The sequence below is a fragment of the Somniosus microcephalus genome, chromosome 5, assembly GCF_052327205.1.
Source record: "Somniosus microcephalus isolate GS21.2 chromosome 5, FLI_Smic_1.0, whole genome shotgun sequence".
NCBI lineage: Eukaryota > Metazoa > Chordata > Chondrichthyes > Squaliformes > Somniosidae > Somniosus > Somniosus microcephalus.
Genome location: NC_140991.1, coordinates 199,002,114 through 199,024,072, shown reverse-complemented (window position 1 = coordinate 199,024,072; position 21,959 = coordinate 199,002,114). Strand labels below are relative to the sequence as shown.

The following is a 21,959-nucleotide window of genomic DNA, read 5'->3' as shown; positions in this document are numbered from 1 at the left end:
TATTCTATAGATGCAATTTATAGTGGAAAGATTCTAATAATGCAGTATTGTTTAAAAAGTCAGACTATGGGAAACTATCAGAGCTAAAATGTTGTTTGTGGTATACTTCTAACATTTTTGGTAGGCAGAAGGCTCCAATCACAATCACAAACTCATACACAAGTCCTTTGTGTGTTAGCTGACATGTTACTTTTGTAATTTCCTGTGGCAATCTAGTCACGGCAGCAGTAGTCAGAAAGTAAATTAGCAAAAAATATAAAAACAGATAGCAAAAGTTTCTATAGTTATATAAAAAGAAAAAGGGTGGCTAAAGTAAATGTTGGTCCCTTAGAGGATGAGACCGGGAAATTAATGGTGGGAAACATGGAGATGGCAAAAACGCTGAACAAATATTTTGTATCAGTCTTTACGGTAGAGGACACTAAGAATATCCCAACACTGGACAAACAGGGGGCTCTAGGGGGGGGGGGAGGAGCTAAATATGATTAAAATCACTAAGGAAGTGGTACTTGGTAAAATAATGGGACTCAAGGCGGATAAATCCCCTGGACCTGATGGCTTACATCCTAGGGTCTTGAGGGAAGTGGCGTTAGGGATTGTGGATGCATTGGTAATAATTTTCCAAAACTCCCTGGACTCATCAAAGGTCCCGGCAGATTGGAAAACTGCTAATGTAACACCCTTATTTAAAAAGGGTAGTAGGCAGAAGGCTGGAAACTATAGACTTGTTAGCCTAACATCTGTGGTTGATAAAATGTTAGAGTCCATTATTAAGGAGACAGTAACGGGACATTTGGATAAACATAATTTAATAGGACAAACTCAGCATGGTTTCATGAAGGGGAAGTCATGTTTGACAAATTTGCTTGAGTTCTTTGAGGAAGTAGCATACAGGGTGGATAAAGGGGAACCAGTGGACGTAGTGTATTTAGACTTCCAAAAGGCATTTGACAAGGTGCCACACAAAAGATTATTGCTCAAGATAAAAAATCACAGGATTGGGGGTAATATTCTGGCGTGGGTGGAGGATTGGCTCTCTAACAGAAAGCAGAGAGTTGGGATAAATGGTTCGTTCTCAGACTGGCAATCAGTAACTAGTGGTGTTCCGCAGAGGTCAGTGCTGGGTCCCCAACTCTTTACAATCTATATTAACGATTTGGAGGAGGGGACTGAGTGTAACATATCAAAGTTTGCAGATGATACAAAGATGGGACGGAAAGTAGTGAGTGAGGAGGACATAAAAAACCTGCAAAGGGACATAGACAGGCTAAGTAAGTGGGCAGAGATTTGGCAGATGGAATACAATACTGGAAAGTGTGAGGTTATGCACTTTGGCAGGAAAAATCATAGAGCAAGTTATTATCTTAATGGCAAGAAACTGGAAAGTACTGTAGTACAAAGGGATCTGGGGGTCCTGGTGCACGAAACTCAAAAAGTTAGTATGCAGGTGCAACAAGTGATCAAGAAAGCCAATGGAATGTTGGCTTTTATTGCTAGGGGGATAGAATATAAAAACAGGGAGCTATTGCTGCAGTTGTACAAGGTATTGGTGAGACCGCACCTGGAATACTGCATACAGTTTTGGTGTCCATACTTAAGAAAAGACATACTTGCTCTCGAGTCAGTACAAAGAAGGTTCACTCGGTTAATCCCGGGGATGAGGGGGTGGTCATATGAGGAGAGGTTGAGTAGATTGGGACTCTACTCATTGGAGTTCAGAAGAATGAGAGGCGATCTTATTGAAACATATAAGATTGTGAAGGGGCTTGATCGGGTGGATGCGGTGAGGATGTTCCCAATGATGGGTGAAACTAGAACTAGGGGGCATAATCTTAGAATAAGGGGCTGCTCTTTCAAAACTGAGATGAGGAGAAACTTCTTCACTCAGAGGGTGATAGGTTTGTGGAATTTGCTGCCCCAGAAAGCTGTGGAAGCTACATCATTAAATAAATTTAAAACAGAAATAGATAGTTTCCTAGAAGTAAAGGGAATTAAGGGTTACGGGGAGCGGGCAGGAAATTGGACATGAGTCTCGGTTCGGAATGGTCATGGCCCTGTGGGTAGTGGAGTGGGCCCAGGGGCCATGTAGCCTGGTTCTGCTCCTACTTCTTGTGTTCTAATTCTGTGTTAGATTTCAGGAGATGGTTTTATTCCTGTTCCTGGCTGGGGTGGAGATTGCCTTTACAGAAGGTAAGTACTGTAGAAAATATAGGGACAGAGTGATCTCCTGGACGAGTTTCGATCGCCTAGATGGGTCGGCGAGGAATTTCCCAGATTTTTTCTCCCAAATTGGCCATTGGGTTTCTTATCTGGTTTTTCGCCTCTCCCGGGAGATCACATGGGTTCGGGTGGATGGAGAGTGATAGAAGATTTGAGGTTAGGATTAGATCAGCCATGATCTTATTGAATGGTGGAGCAGGCTCGAGGGGCCGATTGGCCTACTCCTGCTCCTATTTCTTATGTTCTTAAAATTATTCATAACTCATCGGCAGACACATTGACAGAGTTTACTCTTTTAATGTGATGCTGTGCTAGTATTACAGTTTAAAACAAGACCTGGAAATGCAAAGCAACTCGATTTCCTTCCTTTTAAATTAAAATAAGTGTGTCTGTGACCACATCACCTCTTCTGTACCATCCTCAATTGCAGTTACATCTGGGTACTACTCTGATAGATTTCCTATTATGAATATATGATGGAAAGACTAAGTGGACAGTTTAGCTGATTATAACATTCTTATCTACAGCATCTGCAGGAATAGCAGTGGCTCAACGGAAAGTACGTCAAATCAGTGACCCAATCCAACAGATTCTCATTCAGCTGCACAAAATCATCTATATTACACAGGTATGTGTTCCAATTAATTTAATTAATTAAGCTGGATTTTACCAGCCCTGAGGAGGTGTGTCTGGAGGCGGGACTGCTGGGAAAATCCCCCAAAATGGGAGCGGGTCCCAAACCCGCCTCCAACCAATCTTCCCAGGTGTCGGGTCACCGATTTGTGCAGGGTCCCGACTCCTAGAGGTGGGAAGAGGATTACAGCCACTTAACTGCCAGTTAACAGGTAGTTAAGAGGCTTTTTCCCAGTTTTCCACTGCTGCTGTGGGCTTCCCGACATCGGGGAACCCCGCCGGGTTAAGTGAGGTGTGATGTGGGTTTACTGTAATTTTTGTGTATATATGACAGCTGCAGAAGTGGTTTAAAGGATTCAATGGGACACTGGTGAGCTTCAGAGGTAAGGACAAGTTATGAAAGTAATGTTTAATGTGTTTAGGTAGGTGACAAGCTGTGAAGTGTTTGTGTAGGTTCATCTCATCGGGAGAAGTGACAGATGGCTTCTGCAATCTCAGCTGTAGCTGCCATCTGTTTTATCCTAAGGAGAGAGTAATTGGAGAGCCTGGGTGCAAGGGCTCACCTTTGGACAATGATTGCCAGTGTTTGACAGCACCTCGATGCTGTCAAACACTGTCAAATCATCTGTCAAACAAGTATGGTGCATATGCCTTTAAGACAACCGGCAGATGAAACGTCATCAACTGACGTCATCTGACACCGGCTTTCCCCTAATTGGCCGGCAATCCTGCAGGGCGGGCTTAACAAGGCCAATCAGGGGAAAATAGCGTCAGCTCATCAGATGCCACTAGGGGCGGGACTGGAACACGAAAACCAGCAGTCCCGGCTCGAACTCAGCCTTCCAGGTAAGATTCCACCCATTGTATTTCTTTTATTATTAGTTCTTGTTCTATTTACATCTATTCAACTTTCATTTTAAATAAAAAAGCATAACCTCCACTTAATGTGGTTAGTAAGCACATGATTTATGGCAGTAAGTTTCTAAAGAAAGCTCTATTTCTCCCAATGGCTGGCTCCGAAGAAAGCTGCCAACAAACATCGCGCGATCTCTGTGGCGAGAAGTTTGACTTTTTCGACGCGCAAAAGATTGCAGTGTAAGATAATGGGGAATCCTGAGAGCGCTCTGGTGTGACATTAACAAGCTGCCTAAGCAGCCAATCACAATGCAGAATTCTCACAGACAGGGAACCAGACAGTGAAGAAGCTGCTTTTATTCGGACTTTTCAAAAATGGTACAGAGAGAAAAACAAAGATTGGTGCTATCACATGGGGAAAAGGTAAACCTGAAATAAATATAAACAAACTTTAAAAAAATATAAAAACATTTTTTTTTAAGTTTCTTAAAAATTTAAATTATCATAATGGAGAAATTTGACACTCCACAAAATTAAAATTAGTTTTTCAGGGCCATATCATTTGTTCAGCAGTCAATACGCTGTTAAAATCCTAGTTACACCTAATCCATCAAGGCCTAACTTTTAATGGGGCATTTAACAGCGATACTAGCCCAGAAAAGCCCAAGTTTTCGTACGTTTCACTGATTATATTGATTGCCAGCTATTTGGGGGGGGGGCGGGGGGGGGGGGGGGTGCACAGCACAGCCAGTGCCTGAGCAGTGAATGACCGAACACAACTTCAGGATTTCCACATTTAGATGCGTGTGCGCTACATTCTGAAGTTGTGGTCAGTTTCAAAGCGGTAATAACAGCAAATGCTGTTAGTTTGCCGTTATTACACAAATTCCGGCCCATCAAATTTTGTTTAATGAATGAAAGTATTTGTATGCTTTTATGAAAACATAATTAATGTTATTGTTTTAATTGTAATAGCATTAACTGTACATTATTTTTCATTGACATGTCAGGACAGAAGTCAGCACACTCCGTAGATAGACACTTGGGGATTCACTGAGCTCAAGTGAGCTGTTGCAAGTGGAGAGGACAGTCCAGGAAACGGCTCAACAGAGGGCCAGCTCACATCCTAGCTGTGCTAAAGAGGGCAGAGATGTAAACTTTAGGGCTCAGTCTTTAAAAGAAAAATGACTTATTTGCACCGCAATTACTGAATTTATTGGACTGGCTGCCAGGGAGCTTCCCCAACATGTCAGAGTATGGCCGAGTCCACTATCAACTTGTATGGGGTTCTCGAGCATATCATCAATTTATGTATCTGTATTCTTGGATCTCTTTGCTCCACTACTCCACTTAGTTTCTTACATTCTAAAGAATAAGTGGCCTCTTTATTCCTCCTACCAAAATGAACCACCTCACACTTTGTTATATTGAATTTAATTTGCCATTATCTGCCCACTTTGCATGCCTGTTTATGTCTTCCTGTATTTTGGTGCTGTCTTCCACATTATTAGCTATACCCCCAATTTGGTATCACCTACAAATTTCAACACCAGAACTGCATTGGATAGTACTCACACAGCAAGGATGTGGACTAGCTACAGGGTGGCCGTCCATGTGCTCTGACAACTTTTAATTTCAGGATGCCTTCTGTGTACTTTGAGGAGAAAGCTGTTCACTCTCACCATGAGCAGATATGTACTGGCAAGGGATGTCCCAATGTAAGAGAGCTGTTGTTAAATTGGGAAACCTAACCCTACATTATCAAAATATCCTACATTCACAGAAATCTTATAATGTTATAAGTCACTCATTTGTAAATTGATATCCACTAATATTTTCACCAATAACAGCTTGCATGCTCCATACTCAGGGTCACAGACCTGTTTTGGAAGCAGGGTGGCCACATGCATTACTTTGTCCGAGCTCTTCAACCTTACAGCATTTCACTAAATTGTTTATCATTGCAAGTAAAAGGAGCCCATAACAGATGAGCGATGCAGGGAGCTAGACGCGGCCCATTCTAACTGAAGCCTCTAACTCTAGCTAGGTTCAAAGAAATAGTGCAGCTGGAATATGTTAAACAAAATCAGCAAAGGCCATGCTGGAGGTTAATATCCATCACTGATGCTTGTTCTTCCTCCCCTAATTTTTCACACATACAAGCCCTCTGTCATTCCCTAACTTAGCATGTATCTTAGCATTGTGTCACACCATATGTTGGCCAGTCACATTTGCGACAAGGACTGTGTTGCTGATTTTGTTGTAATACTTATTCCTCTTCTGTTTCTGCAAGTGTCTGCAAGAAGAGGCAGCAACTGTCTCCCCCAAGAAGCAACGTTTACCACCTCACAGCACACAGAAACACTCACTGCATCTTCTGCAGGCTCTAGCACTGATATATCTACTCGAGGAGAATTAGATTTTCAGGAGAGGAATAATAAATGAAGCACAGAACACGCATGAGGAGGAGCAAGTAGAGGTGGCAACAAAGGATCAAGGAAACTGTTACCCAGATCAGGTCCACCTTCAGTACTGAATTCCAGGATTGGTACCATCCATTACAACAGTGACTACACTTCAAAAAAAGTATTTATTTAGCTGTAAAGCGCTTTGAGACGTCCGGTGGTCGTGAAAGGCGCTATATATCCAGGGCCTGCGTCCAAACAAATGTTGCTTTTTGAGCACAGTCAATTTATGTCATCATTTGAGAGCATGAGAAGCACCCAGCAAGGTATTACAGCCAGTCTGGAATGGTCCACTTACTGCATTTGTGCTGTGGTGTTTGACTGCTTCTCAGAAATGCAGTCCACTGTAGCACTTTCACAGCCATCTGCAGTAGAACTCCCCATTAACAGAAGTCCTAAGTGTTGTGTATGTACCTTTAAGGGAATAACTGGTCTTAGACTGCAGTACTGGCAGTGACCACCCCTGTATAAAAGGCCCTAGCAGGCTTCTGTAGTTTCAGTTTGACGCTGCCTCCTGTTCAGTAAAGTACCTGTTAAACTGTTCTCCCGAAGTCCGTGTATTATTGAGGCGCGGACTTTACAGTGGCGACGAGTAAGTTCGAACTCACCTGCAGTGTGGCATCATCTCACGGGGATCTCGCCTGAAAGGAAGGTCCTGGAAGGTCGTAGTCTGAGCAACGGGCGTCGACCAAGGGCAACCGCCCAAAGAATCCATCGGTGTTCGGAGAATTGCGGGAGAGACTGTGGTTCCAGCGAATCGTGCTGGTAGCAGGTAGCGCGCTGACCCTTCCGGACTGCGGCGGGCTCAAGCTCGATCGAGCGGCTCTACAAATCGGGCCGCGCAGCGTCGCCGGGAAAAGAAAACGAGAGAGAGGGTGGAGCGCACAGGGCGCGGTCGGTGCTCGAGACCAGGACAGCGGAGAGAAACTAAACGGGGGGGGGGGGAAGGAAAGCGAGACGCGCCGAAGCTGCGGGTCGCTGCCATTACCCCGTAGAACACTAGGAGCAGCGTGGCAGTAGGGGAAGAAGCAAAAGCGCGGGAGGCGCCATTTTATCCCGTTGGGGAAGAAGCAAAAGCGCGGGAGGCGCCATTTTATTCCATTGGGGAAGAAGCAAAAGCGCGGGAGGCGCCATTTTAAATCGCCCAAGATGCCGAAAAGTGACAGTATCACTGCTTTCGACAACGAGGTAGAAGACTGGACCACGTATGTGGAAAGAATTGAAGTGTACTGCAAGGCAAATGAGGTGGCTGATGGAAAGAGGGCGTTGGTATTATTAAATCTGATGGGTGCGAGTACGTACGGCCTATTGCGGAATTTAATTACCCCAGCTAAACCAATGGAGAAAAGTTTTGAGGAGATTGTTCATATCTTACAGGAACACCTAAGCCCTACACCACTGCTGATAGCAGAAAGATTCAAGTTCCATAAAAGAAACCAGCACAAAGATGAGAGCAATGCTGACTATCTTACGGAACTATGCAAGTTATCGAAGCACTGCCAGTTCGGAGCAGGACTGGCAGATACCTTACGGGATAAGTTTGTCTGCGGGCTCCAGAGTGAAGGAACCCAGAAACTACTACTTTCAAAAAAGGACCTGACGCTAGAACAGGCTTTCAACGTGGCAGTATCCTACAAAGCAGCAGCACGGGGTGCTGCGGAAATACAACAGAAACCACAAGAATACAGCGCGAACAAAATGGCGTATGGAGCCAAAAAGTGCTATCGCTGCGGCAGAACAACCCATGAGCAGAAGGACTGCTGGTTTAAAGACAAAATATGCAGGCAATGCGGGAAAATGGGACATATAGCAAGAGTCTGCAGGTCGGGAAAGAAGACCAACACGACAAGAACTACTAAGGAACAGCACAGGAAAGTAAAGAAACTGACAGATAGTAGTTCAGAAGATCAGGAGAGTGATAAGGACTCCGGGAGCAGGCGACTAAGTTGTTTAAAGTTACACAATGTGATCGCAAAAGAAGATCACCGAACCATTTGGGTCACCCTCATGATAGCAGGGGCCCCAGTAAAGATGGAATTGGACACAGGATCAGCCCTAACTGTCATGAATCAACGAGACTATGAGCGGCTATTCTCACACATACCCTTAAAGGACACGTCCATTGTATTGAAGACATACATGGGGCAAAAGGTCTACCCCAGAGGAAAAATAAGGGTGCCAGTTGAATATAACGGAAAGGAAACACAGAAACTATACATGTATATACTACGAGATGGAGGACCACCATTATTGGGACGTGAATGGATCCGAAAACTACAATTGGATTGGCATTCCATTCTGGCACTAATTGTGACTGACAAAAAAGATGATGACGTTGCACCTGGACGTCTGTCACAAATTCTATCTGACGTGGAAGAGGTGTTCCAACAAGGACTTGGGACTCTAAAAGGAGTAAAGGCAACCATAAAGATTGAGGATAACGCAACCCCAAAATTTTTCAACGCCAGACCGGTGCCATACGCGATACGCCCAGCTGTGGAAGCTGAACTGGAGAGTCTGGAGTGTTCGGGGGTGCTGTCTAAGGTGGACTGGAGCGAGTGGGCCACACCCATCATTCCTGTAATGAAGAAAGCATTGAGCAGCACGCCTGGGGAGCCAAGGAAGGTTCGCATCTGTGGGGACTTCAAGGTGACTGTGAACCCAGTCCTGCACACAGTACAGTATCCGCTTCCGCGGATAGAAGATATTTTCGCCTCACTATCTGGAGGGAAACGTTTTACAAAGATTGACCTGGCTCAAGCGTATCTACAAATGGAGGTGGAAGAAGCATCTAGGAAATACCTCACGATAAACACTCACAAAGGCCTTTACCAGTACAATCGACTGGTATTTGGGGTAGCATCGGCCCCGGCTATGTGGCAGAGGGCAATGGAACAAGTCCTGCAAGGGATCCCGGGGACCCAGTGTTATTTGGACGACATCCTGGTTACGGGCGAAAATGACAATGAGCACCTTGCCAACCTGGTACAGGTGCTCACGAGATTGCAGGAATATGGGCTACGAGCCAACCGTCCCAAATGCGAGTTCTTCAGGAGACAAATCTCGTATTGTGGCCACATGATTGATGAGGAAGGGTTGCATAAGTCGCCGGACAAGATTGAGGCTGTAGTCAAGGCTCCAGCACCAGAAAATGTGTCGCAACTGAGGTCGTTTCTCGGGTTGGTGAACTACTACCATAAGTTCTTGCCGAATTTATCTACAATTCTGCACCCACTGAACGCCCTGCTGCAAACTGGCGTAACATGGAAATGGAGCGATGAGTGTAGCGTGCCTTTCAGGAATGTAAATGCCAAATCACTTCAAAAGAAGTATTGGCCCACTACAACCCAACACTACCGATTCGGTTGGCATGTGATGCGTCACCTTACGGCATTGGAGCGGTGCTGTCACACAAATTCCGTGACGGTTCAGAGAGGCCAATAGCCTTTGCATCGCGCTCGCTAACCTCAGCCGAGCGTAACTACGCCCAGATTGACAGGGAGGCCCTCAGCCTGGTGTGGGGGTTGAAGAAGTTCAATCACTATCTGCACGGGCAGAAATTCACCCTACTGACTGATCATCAACCCCTGGTCTCAATTTTTAACCGAAAGAAGGGCGTTCCGGTGATGACGGCGCAACGGCTGCAAAGATGGTCACTTTTTCTAGGGGCACATCAGTATGACAGAGTACAAAGGTACGAAACAACATGGAAACGCTGATGGGCTGTCGCGCCTACCGTTGCCTACGGCGGAAGAAGCACCTGCAGTGGACCCTGTGGAGATATTCCATGCGACCATAGTCGAATGTTTGCCTGTTACAAACGCAAGTATTGAGAAGGAAACCCGAAATGACCCGACACACTCTCGGGTCTATGATTTGACGGTGAAGGGATGGCCAGCATATGGCGACTCACTGTTGCCAGCATTCTCGCCAAGGAGGGAACAGCTGTCAGTGTGCCGGGGAACCTTGATGTGTGGATCCCGAGTGGTAATTCCACCCAAGTTGAGAGATAGAGTGCTCAATGAGCTTCATGAGGGTCATCTGGGAGGGGTAAAAATGAAGAGCCTAGCCAGGGCGTTTGTGGTGGCCAGGAATCGATAAAGAAATCGAGGATATGACCAAGAGTTGCACAGGATGCCAGAAGGTTCAAAGCGCTCCACCACAGGCCCTGCTACATCCATGGGAGTGGCCCTCATCTCCATGGCAACGGGTACACATTGATTTCGCTGGTCCATTTATGGACTCAATGTTTCTAATCGCTGTGGACGCCCATTCGAAATGGCCAGAGGTCATTAAAATGTCCTCCACCGCCACGGAGAAAACTATTGCAGTCCTAAGGACCATCTTCACCAGGAATGGGTTGCCAGAACAGATCTGTTCCGACAATGGCCCACAGTTTGTGTCTGAGGATTTCCGGAGGTTCCTGAAGAATAATGGGGTGAAACATTACACATCTGCCCCATATCATCCAGCCATAAATGGATTGGCTGAGAGGTTTGTTCAGACCTTTAAAAAGGCCATAAAGGCAATGTATAATGGCGACATACCACTGCAACACAAGGTGGATAACTTCCTGTTTGCTTATCGGAATGCGACACATGCAGTAACCAACCAAACTCCAGCCGTACTGTTTTGCAACCGGAGACTAAATGTTGCTTGGATTTGCTCAAACCAAACATAAGACGAGATGTTGAGGATAAGCAGTTCCAGCACATAAATGAGAAGCCAACCAGGAGCATCAAGATAGGGCAACCAGTCTTGGCCCGCGATTACCGAACAGAAAAATGGCAGCCAGGCACGATATGCACACAGCAGGGACCACTAATGTACACAGTGGACGTTGGAGAGAGCATCGTGAGACGCCATGCTGACCAGATTCTAGAGTCACAGGAACAAGCCAAACCTGTACCACAAGCATGTGCACCTGGTAATGAGCCCGAAGTACAGATTGCGTCTACCTCAGAAGCAGGGGTATTGGAAGCTGACGAACCAACCAATGACAATGAGCCAGAATTGACTCCACCGCCAGAACAGGATACTCGAGAAAGGCGCTATCCAGTCCGGATCAGGAAGCCTCCTCAAAGACTGAACTTATAAATGACTATTTCAGTTGATGTATATATTACTGAGAAAATTGTAATTGTAATTAGTTATTATTTAGTTAAATGAATGTTATGTACTGTTTATCTAAAAGGGGAGGAATTGTTGTGTATGTACCTTTAAGGGAATAACTGGTCTTAGACTGCAGTACCGGCAGTGACCACTCCTGTATAAAAGGCCCTAGCAGGCTTCTGTAGTTTCAGTTTGACGCTGCCTCCTGTTCAGTAAAGTACCTGTTAAACTGTTCTCCCGTAGTCCGTGTATTATTGAGGCGCGGACTTTACACTAAGCACAGCCATGGATTATTTCAGGAATGTTCTAACTGATGCTGTTCAGACCTTGCCTCTCGTCAGATTCACCATGATGGCAAATTGGCCAGACACAGGCTTGAACAACCCCATTGCAGCCCTGCAGTGTGCTCCCATATAAATCACGGTCTTGCCTATTTGCAACACCAGATTTCTGATTGGTCCCCTTGGAGGACACAATACACCCAACAGTTTATCTGGAATGTGTAATTTGATCCTGCCTGCTGTGGACAACCCTACAATGTGTAATTTGATTCAGTCTTGCCAGACTACAGAATGTGGAAGTCTAGTTAGCTTTGTGAAGATCCTCTGTTAATAATATTCTGCAATTATAATTATACTTGTCCTTGGCTAGAAAAATTTGTCCCCTTAGTGCCTCCTGTTAGCGCCAATAGATGGCGCTAGAGCAGTATCACCGAGCCGCGGTGAATCCAGCACCACTCGCAAAATCCAGCCCCCCCCCTCACCCCTGTAGCGCCACCGGTAAGAGGTATCGCTGGGAAATGTCAATGCCAGGTACATCATGACGTCAGTGAGTGTGCAACGCTCATTGACCGCCCAATTTTCTAAGTTGATTGACGCCACCTATCTCAGCGCCTGGAGTAAACACTGACAGGGAGAGCTGGCATGCAGTACCAGGAACGTTATTTAAAGGGATCATTAATAATCACTTGCAGTTGTCAGGTTAGTGCAGTTTCATTGGTTTCTTGTCAGTTTCACTCACTGCAACAGTTTCATTCAATAATTTGAAGGTTCTTTTGTATCTGGAGTCTTCTGGCAACTAAAATGTAGCTACATTTATTCTTCAAAGATTCAAACTGCTACACGGTGACATTAATGGGGGCTATACTGGCATGCTACCATGGTCTACGGCGGCGGGAGCATAAGCAGCGAGAAATGCGGGAACATGTGCGCAGAGAGATGAGGAGGGACATCAGGGCTCTCACCAGAAGGCCTTACCCTCGGAGAGTATTCTAAGAGCACTTCTCCTACCTTCAATTAAGCGAGGAGCAGTGTATTAGATGGCTCCACCTCACCAAGGAGCTGGTTACAGAACTCTGCCGCCTCCTCCAAGCAGACCTCCAGCCTCAGACCAGGATGACATAAAGCCCACATCCCCTTTACTCACCACATCCCCATCATTCCATCCTTCTTGCAGACCGTATCATACTGCAAAGCTGAAATGACAGACACCACAAAAGAATGGTAAGTGAATTAATAAATTGATCAAAAATCAGTGAACACATATTTACACCAACAATATGAACTATTCACCCTTGTGCAATCCCTTAATGCCTCTCGTTACTGTGCCTTTGCCTACTCTAGTGCTCCTACGAAGTGTTGGCCCAGTGGCTGCATGGCTGGTGGAAGGCTGCTGAGTGGCTGTGTGGGAGACTTCAGATGGCCTTGCAGGATGCCCTCGACCAGCTCTGGGCCTGGAATGCCCGGCTGTACACTGAACCACCTCAGCATGGGCGACAGCAGTCTGAGCTGGTTGGATGACAGACAGTGGCAGAGTGGCAGTGGTGGGAGCAGGAATGCTGTCATCCTGAGAGGGGACAGCAGGTTCCTGCTCCACTGACCCACTGCCACTCCCCCGGGGCAGCACCTCAGTACCCCTAGCAATCTGTTGGAGCGCAGCTGGCCTGCTGCGACACCGTGAAAACCCCGGTCGATGGTGGTAGACTCAGCCATGATGGCAGTAGTCAGAGCTTGTGTGGCATCAAGCGGAGACTGCATGAGAGCAGTCTGAGATTGGTTGCCACCAAGCATAGACTGCATTACAGCACTAAGACATTGCGTCGCTTCCGCCTGTGCTACAGTGGAAGCTGCCAGATCGCCCTTCACACGCGACATCAGGTCTGGGTCGCCATGGTCTCTCTGGGAGTCTACCATCCTTTGCACACTGGAAATGATGGGCTCCATGGTATGTGCAGAGCCTTGTGCAATGTTGGAGGCAGACACCTCCATGCTCCTTTCCATTGCCAAGAAGCTCTCAGGCACCCTTGCCATTGCACCTATCATCTCTGTGCGCATGCCCATCACCCTTCTTCTAAACGCCTCCCCATCGAAGTCCTCATCTGAGTCCTGTGTAGCAGAACTCGTGCGTGCGTGAACTCGCCCTCTGGGAAGCTGGCCCCCCAGCTACCATTTCCCCCTGGCCTTGCTGCAGCCCACTCGTCCCTGGTGCCTCACCCTGTGCAGATCCCGCAACTATACTAGCCTCTAAAGAACGCCAGTATCTGAGCTAGTGTCTGCGGGTCAGAGATGCAGTGACGCGGTGTGTTTTTCCTCCTCCTCTTCTCCCGCATCGCCCTCTACGGTGCCCTCAGGGACAGGCTGCTGAGGTGCTTGCTGATTATCTGAAAACATAAAGGCACAAGAGTTGAGTTAAGGTGAGGGGAAGGGGCGAGGAAGGGAAAAATGCATGCATACAGCATGATTAGCTGAAAAGTGCAAAATGCTTGTGGGTGAGGAGGAACTGGGATGTGAGAAGGAGGAGTAGGGATGAACATACCGTTGTCCCCAAGGAAATCAAAGTCACCGGTGGCTACGGCACCCACCACCTGGTGCCCAATGATCTACAGCATTCGATTCTCTAGTGCAGACAGTGGTTGGGTGTTGGCTTGTCCCCCATCTGTGTGCCCCTGCTCCCTCCTGTTGTGAGCCACCTTGGCCTGCAAGAGAAAGGAAAGTGTGTGAGTGTGTGGAGCAATGTGTTTGAGTGATGTGCCTGCCGTCGAATAGCTGTCATTGTGTGCAAGGTGTGAGATGTGGGTGTTGGCAGGTAGAGATTGTTGGTGGGTGTAGTGCTTTGGGCAGTGGGTGAAGATTGTGGCTCAGATGGTGTTATGTAGCATTTCTTGAAGCATTCACTCACTCTGACCACCCGACTGAGGTCGTTAAATTCCTTTCTGCACAGTGTGTGGGTCCTGGGACCCACAGTGCTGCCCGAGACATGCTGCGCTACCTCCCTCCATGTGGTGCAGAAGACTTGTGGCGAGGGCCCTGCTCTGCCAGCAATGCTGAGAATGAGGTGCTGCAACATCAATGAACCTCCCCTTTAAGTAGTGAAAAAGCCTCTGGCAATCATGACTTGTGATTAGATTGCACCTGATATTGGTTCACCCTTTAAGTCTAACACCAATGAGCTTGGGTTTTAAGAATTGATTTAGGACTTCAATCATTTTATTGTGCAGTGAGGACAAATTTTGTGTGCAGTCTAAAGCATTTGCACCTGGTACTAATTCTCCAATTTTTCTGCAGACACCGTCCATTCCTTGGCTATAACAAATTTTTAGCCCTTAAAGACTTTAGACTCCAATTAGTGGGTTAGTTAATTCTTTTGGAGTTTGATTTTTTTTTTCCTTTTGGAAGTGATAAAAAAATTATTTAATTCTGAATGAAGGGACCATGTGTGGGGTCCGTGTTTGTGGTGTGCAGGTGTTTTGCTCATAAGTGCTATTCCTAAGGTTTCTCCAGAGTTTGTCGCTCTAGATTATTGCAGATTAGACTGCAGGTTCAGGCCGGAACCTTGTGTGGGAGCTGAATGTGGTGCGGCTGGAATGCTGAGCGGGTGTGCTTGCAAACACGTGGTTGGTAATGGCGGCGCCCAGGAGCCATCTGAGCTGGAGAGCGTGAGGCAGCAGAGCGCGTAGGGCCCCGAGCCCTGACACCACCAAACTCCGGGATCCTCTCACACTCACTGAGGGTCACGTCTATTTGCAAGTGCCCAGGAGACATGCATGAACCCCTTGCCAGGCCGGAGAGCGCGAGAGGCGACAGAGCAAGCAGGACCCCGAGCCCCGACACTAAACCCCTGTATCCTCATACACTCACCAAGACCACAAGATGGGCAAGCTCGACCAGGTGAGCGAGGCTTTAAAAATTGGGGCCTGGGCCCGGGCCGGGATTCCGCCTTCAGCTGATTCTCGCTGGGTCCCCACACCCAGACTGCCACCCGAGGCCGCGGCCTACTGCTCAGGCCTGTCCCCGCCATCCTGCCCCACAGATTGCTAGCATTGGTCATACAAGAGACTCCAGCCTTGTGCCCTCGCACCCTCCAAAAAAAGCCCAGCCTGCTGCCAGTTCCTGAGAGCTTGCACCACCATCCACCCCCCCCCCCCCCTCAAAATGCTCTAGCCCGCTGCCGGGCCCTGTGCGCCTGCACCACCCGCTCTCCACCCTCCTCAAAATACTCCAGCCCACTGCTGGGCCCTGAGCGCCTGCACCATCCCCTCACCACCCCCCCAAAAATTACTCCAGCCCACTGCCGGGCCCTGTGCGCCTGCACTCTTCCCCCACAAAATACTCTAGCCCACTGCCGGGCCCTGTGCGCCTGCACTTCTCCCCACCCCCCCACAAAATACTCCAGCCCGCTGCCGGGCTCTGTGCGCCTGCACTTCCCGCCCACAAAATACTCCAGCCTGCTGCCAGTCAATTTTTTTCAATTCAATTCAAATCGCTTTATTGGCATGACAAGGTACATCTTATGTTGCCAAAGCATCGAAAAACATTCATGGTTGTACACAAAAATACAGATCTATCCATACAGTGTATAAACAGATCCACCCTCAGCTGATTCTCGCTGAGTCCCCGCACCCACACCCCGAGGCCGTGGCCTACTGCTCAGGCCTGTGCCCGCCAACCTGCCCCACAGATCACAATGGTCTGAAAAGGGCCTTCCGGTGCGTATGTGCGGTTCTGGTGGGGGGGGGCAAGATGTCGTTTAGGCCCCCCCCCCCCCCATACGGGGGCATGTGCAGAAAGACGCAGCAGACGTGCAAATAATCACAGTGATAAATCACAGGGAATGCAGTAGAGGCATAACAGGAATTGGCATGGATAATGGAGTTTCACCCAGGGTGACTCAACATCCACACCAACTCTGCTCTACTGAAATGACCCATGTAGGTCCAGGAAGCCAGCATCAAATGTAAAAGAAGCAGTAACGGTCTGTTGGCCCCACACAGCCCAGAACAGGCTTTTCCAATGTTAAATTTTGCACCTGCACGTATCTGTGAATGGGCTGTGCAGCCCCTTAAAGGGGCCGTGCACCCAAAAAAAAATTATGGGGAACATTGATTGCAAGGCCATTTTATGACCCAGCAGAAGGAAATGAATAGTCAACTCCATCCCAGGAGCCACTCAGTGGCATCCAGCAACCTCATTTCCTTCTCTCTCTAGAGTATTACCTAGATGAAACATTATATTAGGCAGTGGTAAAAAGACAGAGTGCACTGTCACTATGTGAAGAAACACTAACTTGCAGAACAAATTCACTGTTAGGCAAATAAAATATTTGATTTGCATTTCCACTTTGTTCTGAGAGTTAATTTTTACTGGGGCAGATTTATGCAGCGGGGGTGAATGGATGAGTATGGAAGGTAGATGAGGTTAAATAGAGAATAATAGTGGGCATAGTTCTTGCCGGGACAGTTCACTGAGGACAAATATTCAGTATGCTTTTTCTGGTGCGACTTGGATGTTTAATTAAAATAGTTGTTTATTCAATTTGCATTCCTGGCTGCTGCCAGTGCAGGAAGCAGCTCTTGAGCCTCAGACTATTGTTATCCTCCTCAGAGATGGCCTGAGCCGCCTCCTTACGCTTCTTGCATGGTGACTCCTCTGATAGCAAAATGGTGCAGCAAGTAGCACACCTTTATCATTTTAGATACTTTTGCCAAGCTATGCTATAGCACATTTCAATACGGTGGAACCTTTGCTGCCATATACCTGTGGTATTCTCTCTCTCTACTGTTGTGGAGGCTTGTGCCTCATTATATTTGATTTCAGCTGCGGTTTGTGGGTTTTGGACTGGTGTCAAGAACCTTGGGTGAAAAGGATGTCCCTGGTTCCTAGGATCCATCTAGTCTAGATATTTCATTACATAATGGTGGCGAACATTAAATGTGTCATGGTAGCTTCCAGGTTGCCTGCCATCCACCTGCATGATAAGATGCAGATGGTCACACTCAGCCTGTAGATTGATTAACTAGAACTTTTTATTGATAAAAGATATAGCAGTGGTAAAAGGAGGCCAGATGGTTTTATGAGTTTCATCATTGAGGCCTTGTACTCTTAGGGCTGAATTTTCTGAGTGGAGGCGGGTTGGCATTGGGAATGGAGTCGGCGGGTTCCGGTCCCGCTCCCAGCTCCAGCCAGTCTGCTGACACAATTTTCTGTTGATTGGGCTCATTAAGCCCACCATGCGCGTTACTCGGCCTCATCACAAGATACAGGTCAGCTGAGTTGCTCTGATGACGCGTTTGCAGCGGGAGTATTTAAGGGGGCCGTGTCCCCATTGGCTCTCACTTCATTATTGATGCTCCTGAGTGCTGGTGCTGTCAATGATGTCTGCAGAGACCAAAGGCTGCTCCCCAATTCAACAATGACTCCCTCCATGTTCTTGTGGAGGGAGTCAGAGGACGTAGGGAGGTACTATTCCTGGCGGATGGAAGAAGGAAACCTCCTCAGCAGACAAAGGCAGCCTGGCTGCAAATAGCTGAGGAGGTCAATGCCAGGTCTGTGTATAGACGCACCTGGGTCCAATGCAGGAAAAGGTTCAATGATCTCCTGTGTTCTGGATAAGTGAGTATTAAAGCAAACTTACCTTAATTCTGCAGTGCCTGTCATCACATCCCTATCACTCTGCATTGCCAACCCTACTCCTGCACATCCTAACTCACCCCAACATCACTTGCACCATCACCCATCCCTCTCTCCCTATGTACAGAATCACAACACCATCTTACTATGCACCCCTCACACCAACCCTCAATATTATTCAATAACAACTACTAACAACTCCAAAGGAGGAAACTTGGTAATGGGAACTCACTCCATCATAATCTCCCTCTAAACATCTATCCTATACATTCTTTACACTCATTCCATCACTCTCACTAAAATGCCACTTCTTTCCCTCATCGCAGGAAAAGAGAGCCCACAATAAAAGGGAGAGGGAGAGAACAGCTCACCCACGCTGAGGAGTCCGCTCTTGACATTGTGGGAACAGTCAAACAGCTCGAAGTGGGGGATGGAGAGAGGGGCTCAGTAGAACAACCTGGTGACAGAATAATTATCCATCCATGTTATTTGGCATTCATGAGTGACTCATATGGGATCTGATGTCAATAGATATTGAATGCTCATCATGTGCACAATGGGATGTGTCTGCAATCTATATATCACATGTCTAACTCATGTCTTTACTCTCCCACAGGACCACCAAGAGCCCACCTCCCTACTGTCCAGGAGGAAGAGCAGGAGGACTCCTCAGAGGATGCTGCATCCTCTGAGGGAGCAGCGTCAGCAGAAATGAGCGCACCCTGCACCAGCGCAGAGACACACACCTCGGTGGGTCATATGCGACATCGAGTAGTGTTGTCACCTGGTGTATCACAACTCATGAGTGAGCAAGAGCAGATGGTGGAGACAGGGACAGCAGTGGAGAGTCCTCATCGGAGGCCGCAGGACGCTCCTTGCTCTGCTCAGCTGCATGTAGACACTGAGCCTCAAGGGCCATCCAGAAAGAGAGCGGTGCTGGAGCTTCAGGAACAAGTGCAGGAGGCTCTGACTGGGTTTGCAACCATGGTGACTGCGAGTTTGCAGAGAATGGAGGAGTCCATCTCAAACATGAGCAACGCCATGGCGCACGCAATGGCAAATGTAGGTGCCGCCATGGAAAGGGTGGCAATCTCCATGGAGGACATAAATCGCAAGACTCAGAACAACATGGTAACACTTCTAAATAGATGGTCAGCTATGGATGATAGATGGGCATCTATCGCGGAGAGGAACCAGAGGTTCGTGGACGTCCCCGTTATGAGGGATGTCAGTACAGAGACGGGTCCTCATGGTGCAGCAAGATGTGCAGCTACTTGCCAGTAGAGAAGTGCGGGTGGCTCATGAGAGGGATGATGATGGGAGGGGCCTCTCCAAGCGCTCAAACTGCCAGCCCATCCGTCAGAGCCCCAGATGCCTCCGCCAACAGTGATGGCCGAGTCTGCCCCTGCACAGCCGCAGGAGGAGCACACTTTGGCGGGGCCCTCACAGGTTCCAAAACCCAGAGGACAACCACCAAAGGCACAGCAGGGAAGTGAGCAGGCTGCTTCTACATCTGCTGAAGCCACAGGGGTAGTACCACGTAGAAGCACACGTAAGAGGAAGCTGCCACATAAATAGTCACAAGGGTACTCACTTGGGTGTTCTGCTAGAAATCAATGTTAAGTTTATGATCTTTTGTTCTTATGCAATAAATTAATGTTCTATGAATGTCTGACATCGTTGCCATAAGTGTGCTCACAATTTGAAGTGGCACAGTGAAGGGTGAGGGTGCCTTTTACGTCCAGCAGTGGAGGTGACACTGGATATAGAGTTAACACCACACACTTACAGCCTCAAGACAGAATGGGGGAAAGCTTCAGTTGATTTGCACTAATGGGGCGCAAAGCAACTAGCACCTGGGCACAGCGCTGCTAACGCCTCCCATGAAATTCAGCGGGAGGTTAATGGCGGCGGCAACCGTTAGCGCCCCGCAGCTCTGGGCCGCCGGTGATGAAGTCTGTAAAAGCTTCTATAGATATGTGAAGAGAAAAAGATTGGTGAGGTCAAGCGTAGGTCCCTTGCAGTCAGAATTAGGGGAATTTATAATGGGGAACAAAGAAATGGCCGACCAATTAAATACATACTTTGGTTCTGTCTTCACAAAGGAGGACACAAATAACCTTCCAGAGATGTCGGGGAACATAGGGTCTAATAAGAGGGAGGAATTGAATGAAATCAGTATTTGTAGGGAAATGGTGTTCGGGAAATTGATGGCATTGAAGGCCTATAAATCACCAGGGCCTGATAATCTACATCCTAAGGTACTTAAGGAAGTGGCCCTAGAAATAGTAGATGCATTGCTGGTCATCTTCCAAAATTCTATAGACTCTGGAATAGTTCCCATGGATTGGAGGGTAGCTAATGTAACCCCACTATTTAAAAAAGGTGGTAGAGAGGAAATGGGGAATTATAGACTGGTAAGCCTGACATCGGTAGTGGGGAAAATGCTAGAGTCCATTATAAATAATAGCAGAGCACTTGGAAAACAGTGACAGGATCGGTCAAAGTCAACATGAATTTACAAAAGGTAAATCATGCTTGACTAATCTATTGGAATTTTTTGAGGATGTAAATGGTAGAATAGATAAGGGAGAACCAGTGGATGTGGTGTATTTGGACTTTCAGAAGGCTTTCGATAAGGTCCCGCATAAGAGATTGGCATGCAAAGTTGAAGCACAAGGGTTTGGGGGTAAGGTACTGACTTGGATAGAGAACTGGTTGGCAGACAGGAAGCAAAGAGTTGGAATAAACGGGTCTTTTTCCGAGTGGCAGGTAGTAACTAGTGGGGTACCGCAGGGATCGGTGCTAGGACCCCAGCTATTCACAATATATATTAATGATCTAGACGAGGGAACTAGATGTAATATCTCCAAGTTTGCAGATGACACAAAGCTGGGTGGGCGTGTGTGCTGTGAGGAGGATGCAGAGAAACTCCAGTATGATTTGGACAGGTTGGGTGATTGGGCAGAAGCATAGCAGATGCAGTATAATGTGGATAAATGCGAGGTTATCCACTTCGGTGGCCAAAACAGAAAGGCAGATTATTATCTGAACGGTAATAGATTGGAAAAAGGGGATGTGCAACGAGACCTGGGTGTCCTTGTGCACCTGTCGCTGCAGGTAAGCATGCAGGTGCAGCAGGCGGTTAAGAAGGCAAATGGTATGTTGGTCTTCATAGCGAGAGGATTCAAGTACAAGAGCAAGGATGTCTTGCTGCAGTTGTACAGCGCCTTGGTGAGACCACACCTTGAGTATTATGTGCAGTTTTGGTCATCTTATCTGAGGAAGGATGTTTTTGCCATGGAGGGAGTGCAGCGAAGATTCACCAGACTGATACCTGGGATGGCAGGAATGATGTATGAAGAGAGATTGGGTCGATTAGGCTTATATTCACTCGAGTTTAGAAGAATGAGAGGGGATCTCATTGAAACTTTTAAAATTCTAACAGGACTAGACAGACTAGCTGCAGGAAGGATGTTCCCAATGGCAGGGGAGTCCAGAACCAGTGGTCACAGTCTAAGGATAAGGGGTAAGCCATTTAGGATTGAGATGAGGAGGAATTTCTTCACCCAGAGAGTGGTGAACCTGTGGAATTCTCTACCACAGAAGGCAGTTGAGGCCAACTTATTAAATATATTCAAGAATGAGTTAGATATATTTCTTAAGGCTAAAGGGATCAAGAGATATGGGGAGAAAGCAGGGACAGGGTACTGAATTTGTATGATCAGCCATGATCTCAATAAATGGTGGAACAGGCTCAAGGGGCCGA

The 21,959-nt window shown here is 47.3% G+C and overlaps 1 protein-coding gene and 1 long non-coding RNA gene across 10 annotated transcripts in view; one reads left to right on the top strand and one right to left on the bottom strand.

Moving 5' to 3' along the window:
- Window positions 1-21,959, top strand: part of nek10 (NIMA-related kinase 10) — a 470,337-nt gene that overhangs the window by 427,119 nt on the left and 21,259 nt on the right. For 4 of the 9 annotated variants that reach the window (XM_085988547.1, XM_085988546.1, XM_085988548.1 and 1 more), the window contains one exon: window positions 2,748-2,848. In XM_085988547.1, the coding sequence (XP_085844673.1) occupies window positions 2,748-2,848 (101 nt within the window). Of the gene's footprint in view, window positions 1-2,747; window positions 2,849-21,959 lie in introns of those variants that run through there. The other 5 variants (XM_085988554.1, XM_085988551.1, XM_085988552.1 and 2 more) reach the window with 2 other exon arrangements.
- Window positions 1-21,959, bottom strand: part of LOC147117516 (uncharacterized) — a 59,266-nt gene that overhangs the window by 31,687 nt on the left and 5,620 nt on the right. The window contains exon 2 of the long non-coding RNA XR_015078460.1: window positions 12,711-12,759. This is a non-coding gene — a long non-coding RNA (uncharacterized LOC147117516). The remainder of the gene's footprint in view (window positions 1-12,710; window positions 12,760-21,959) is intronic.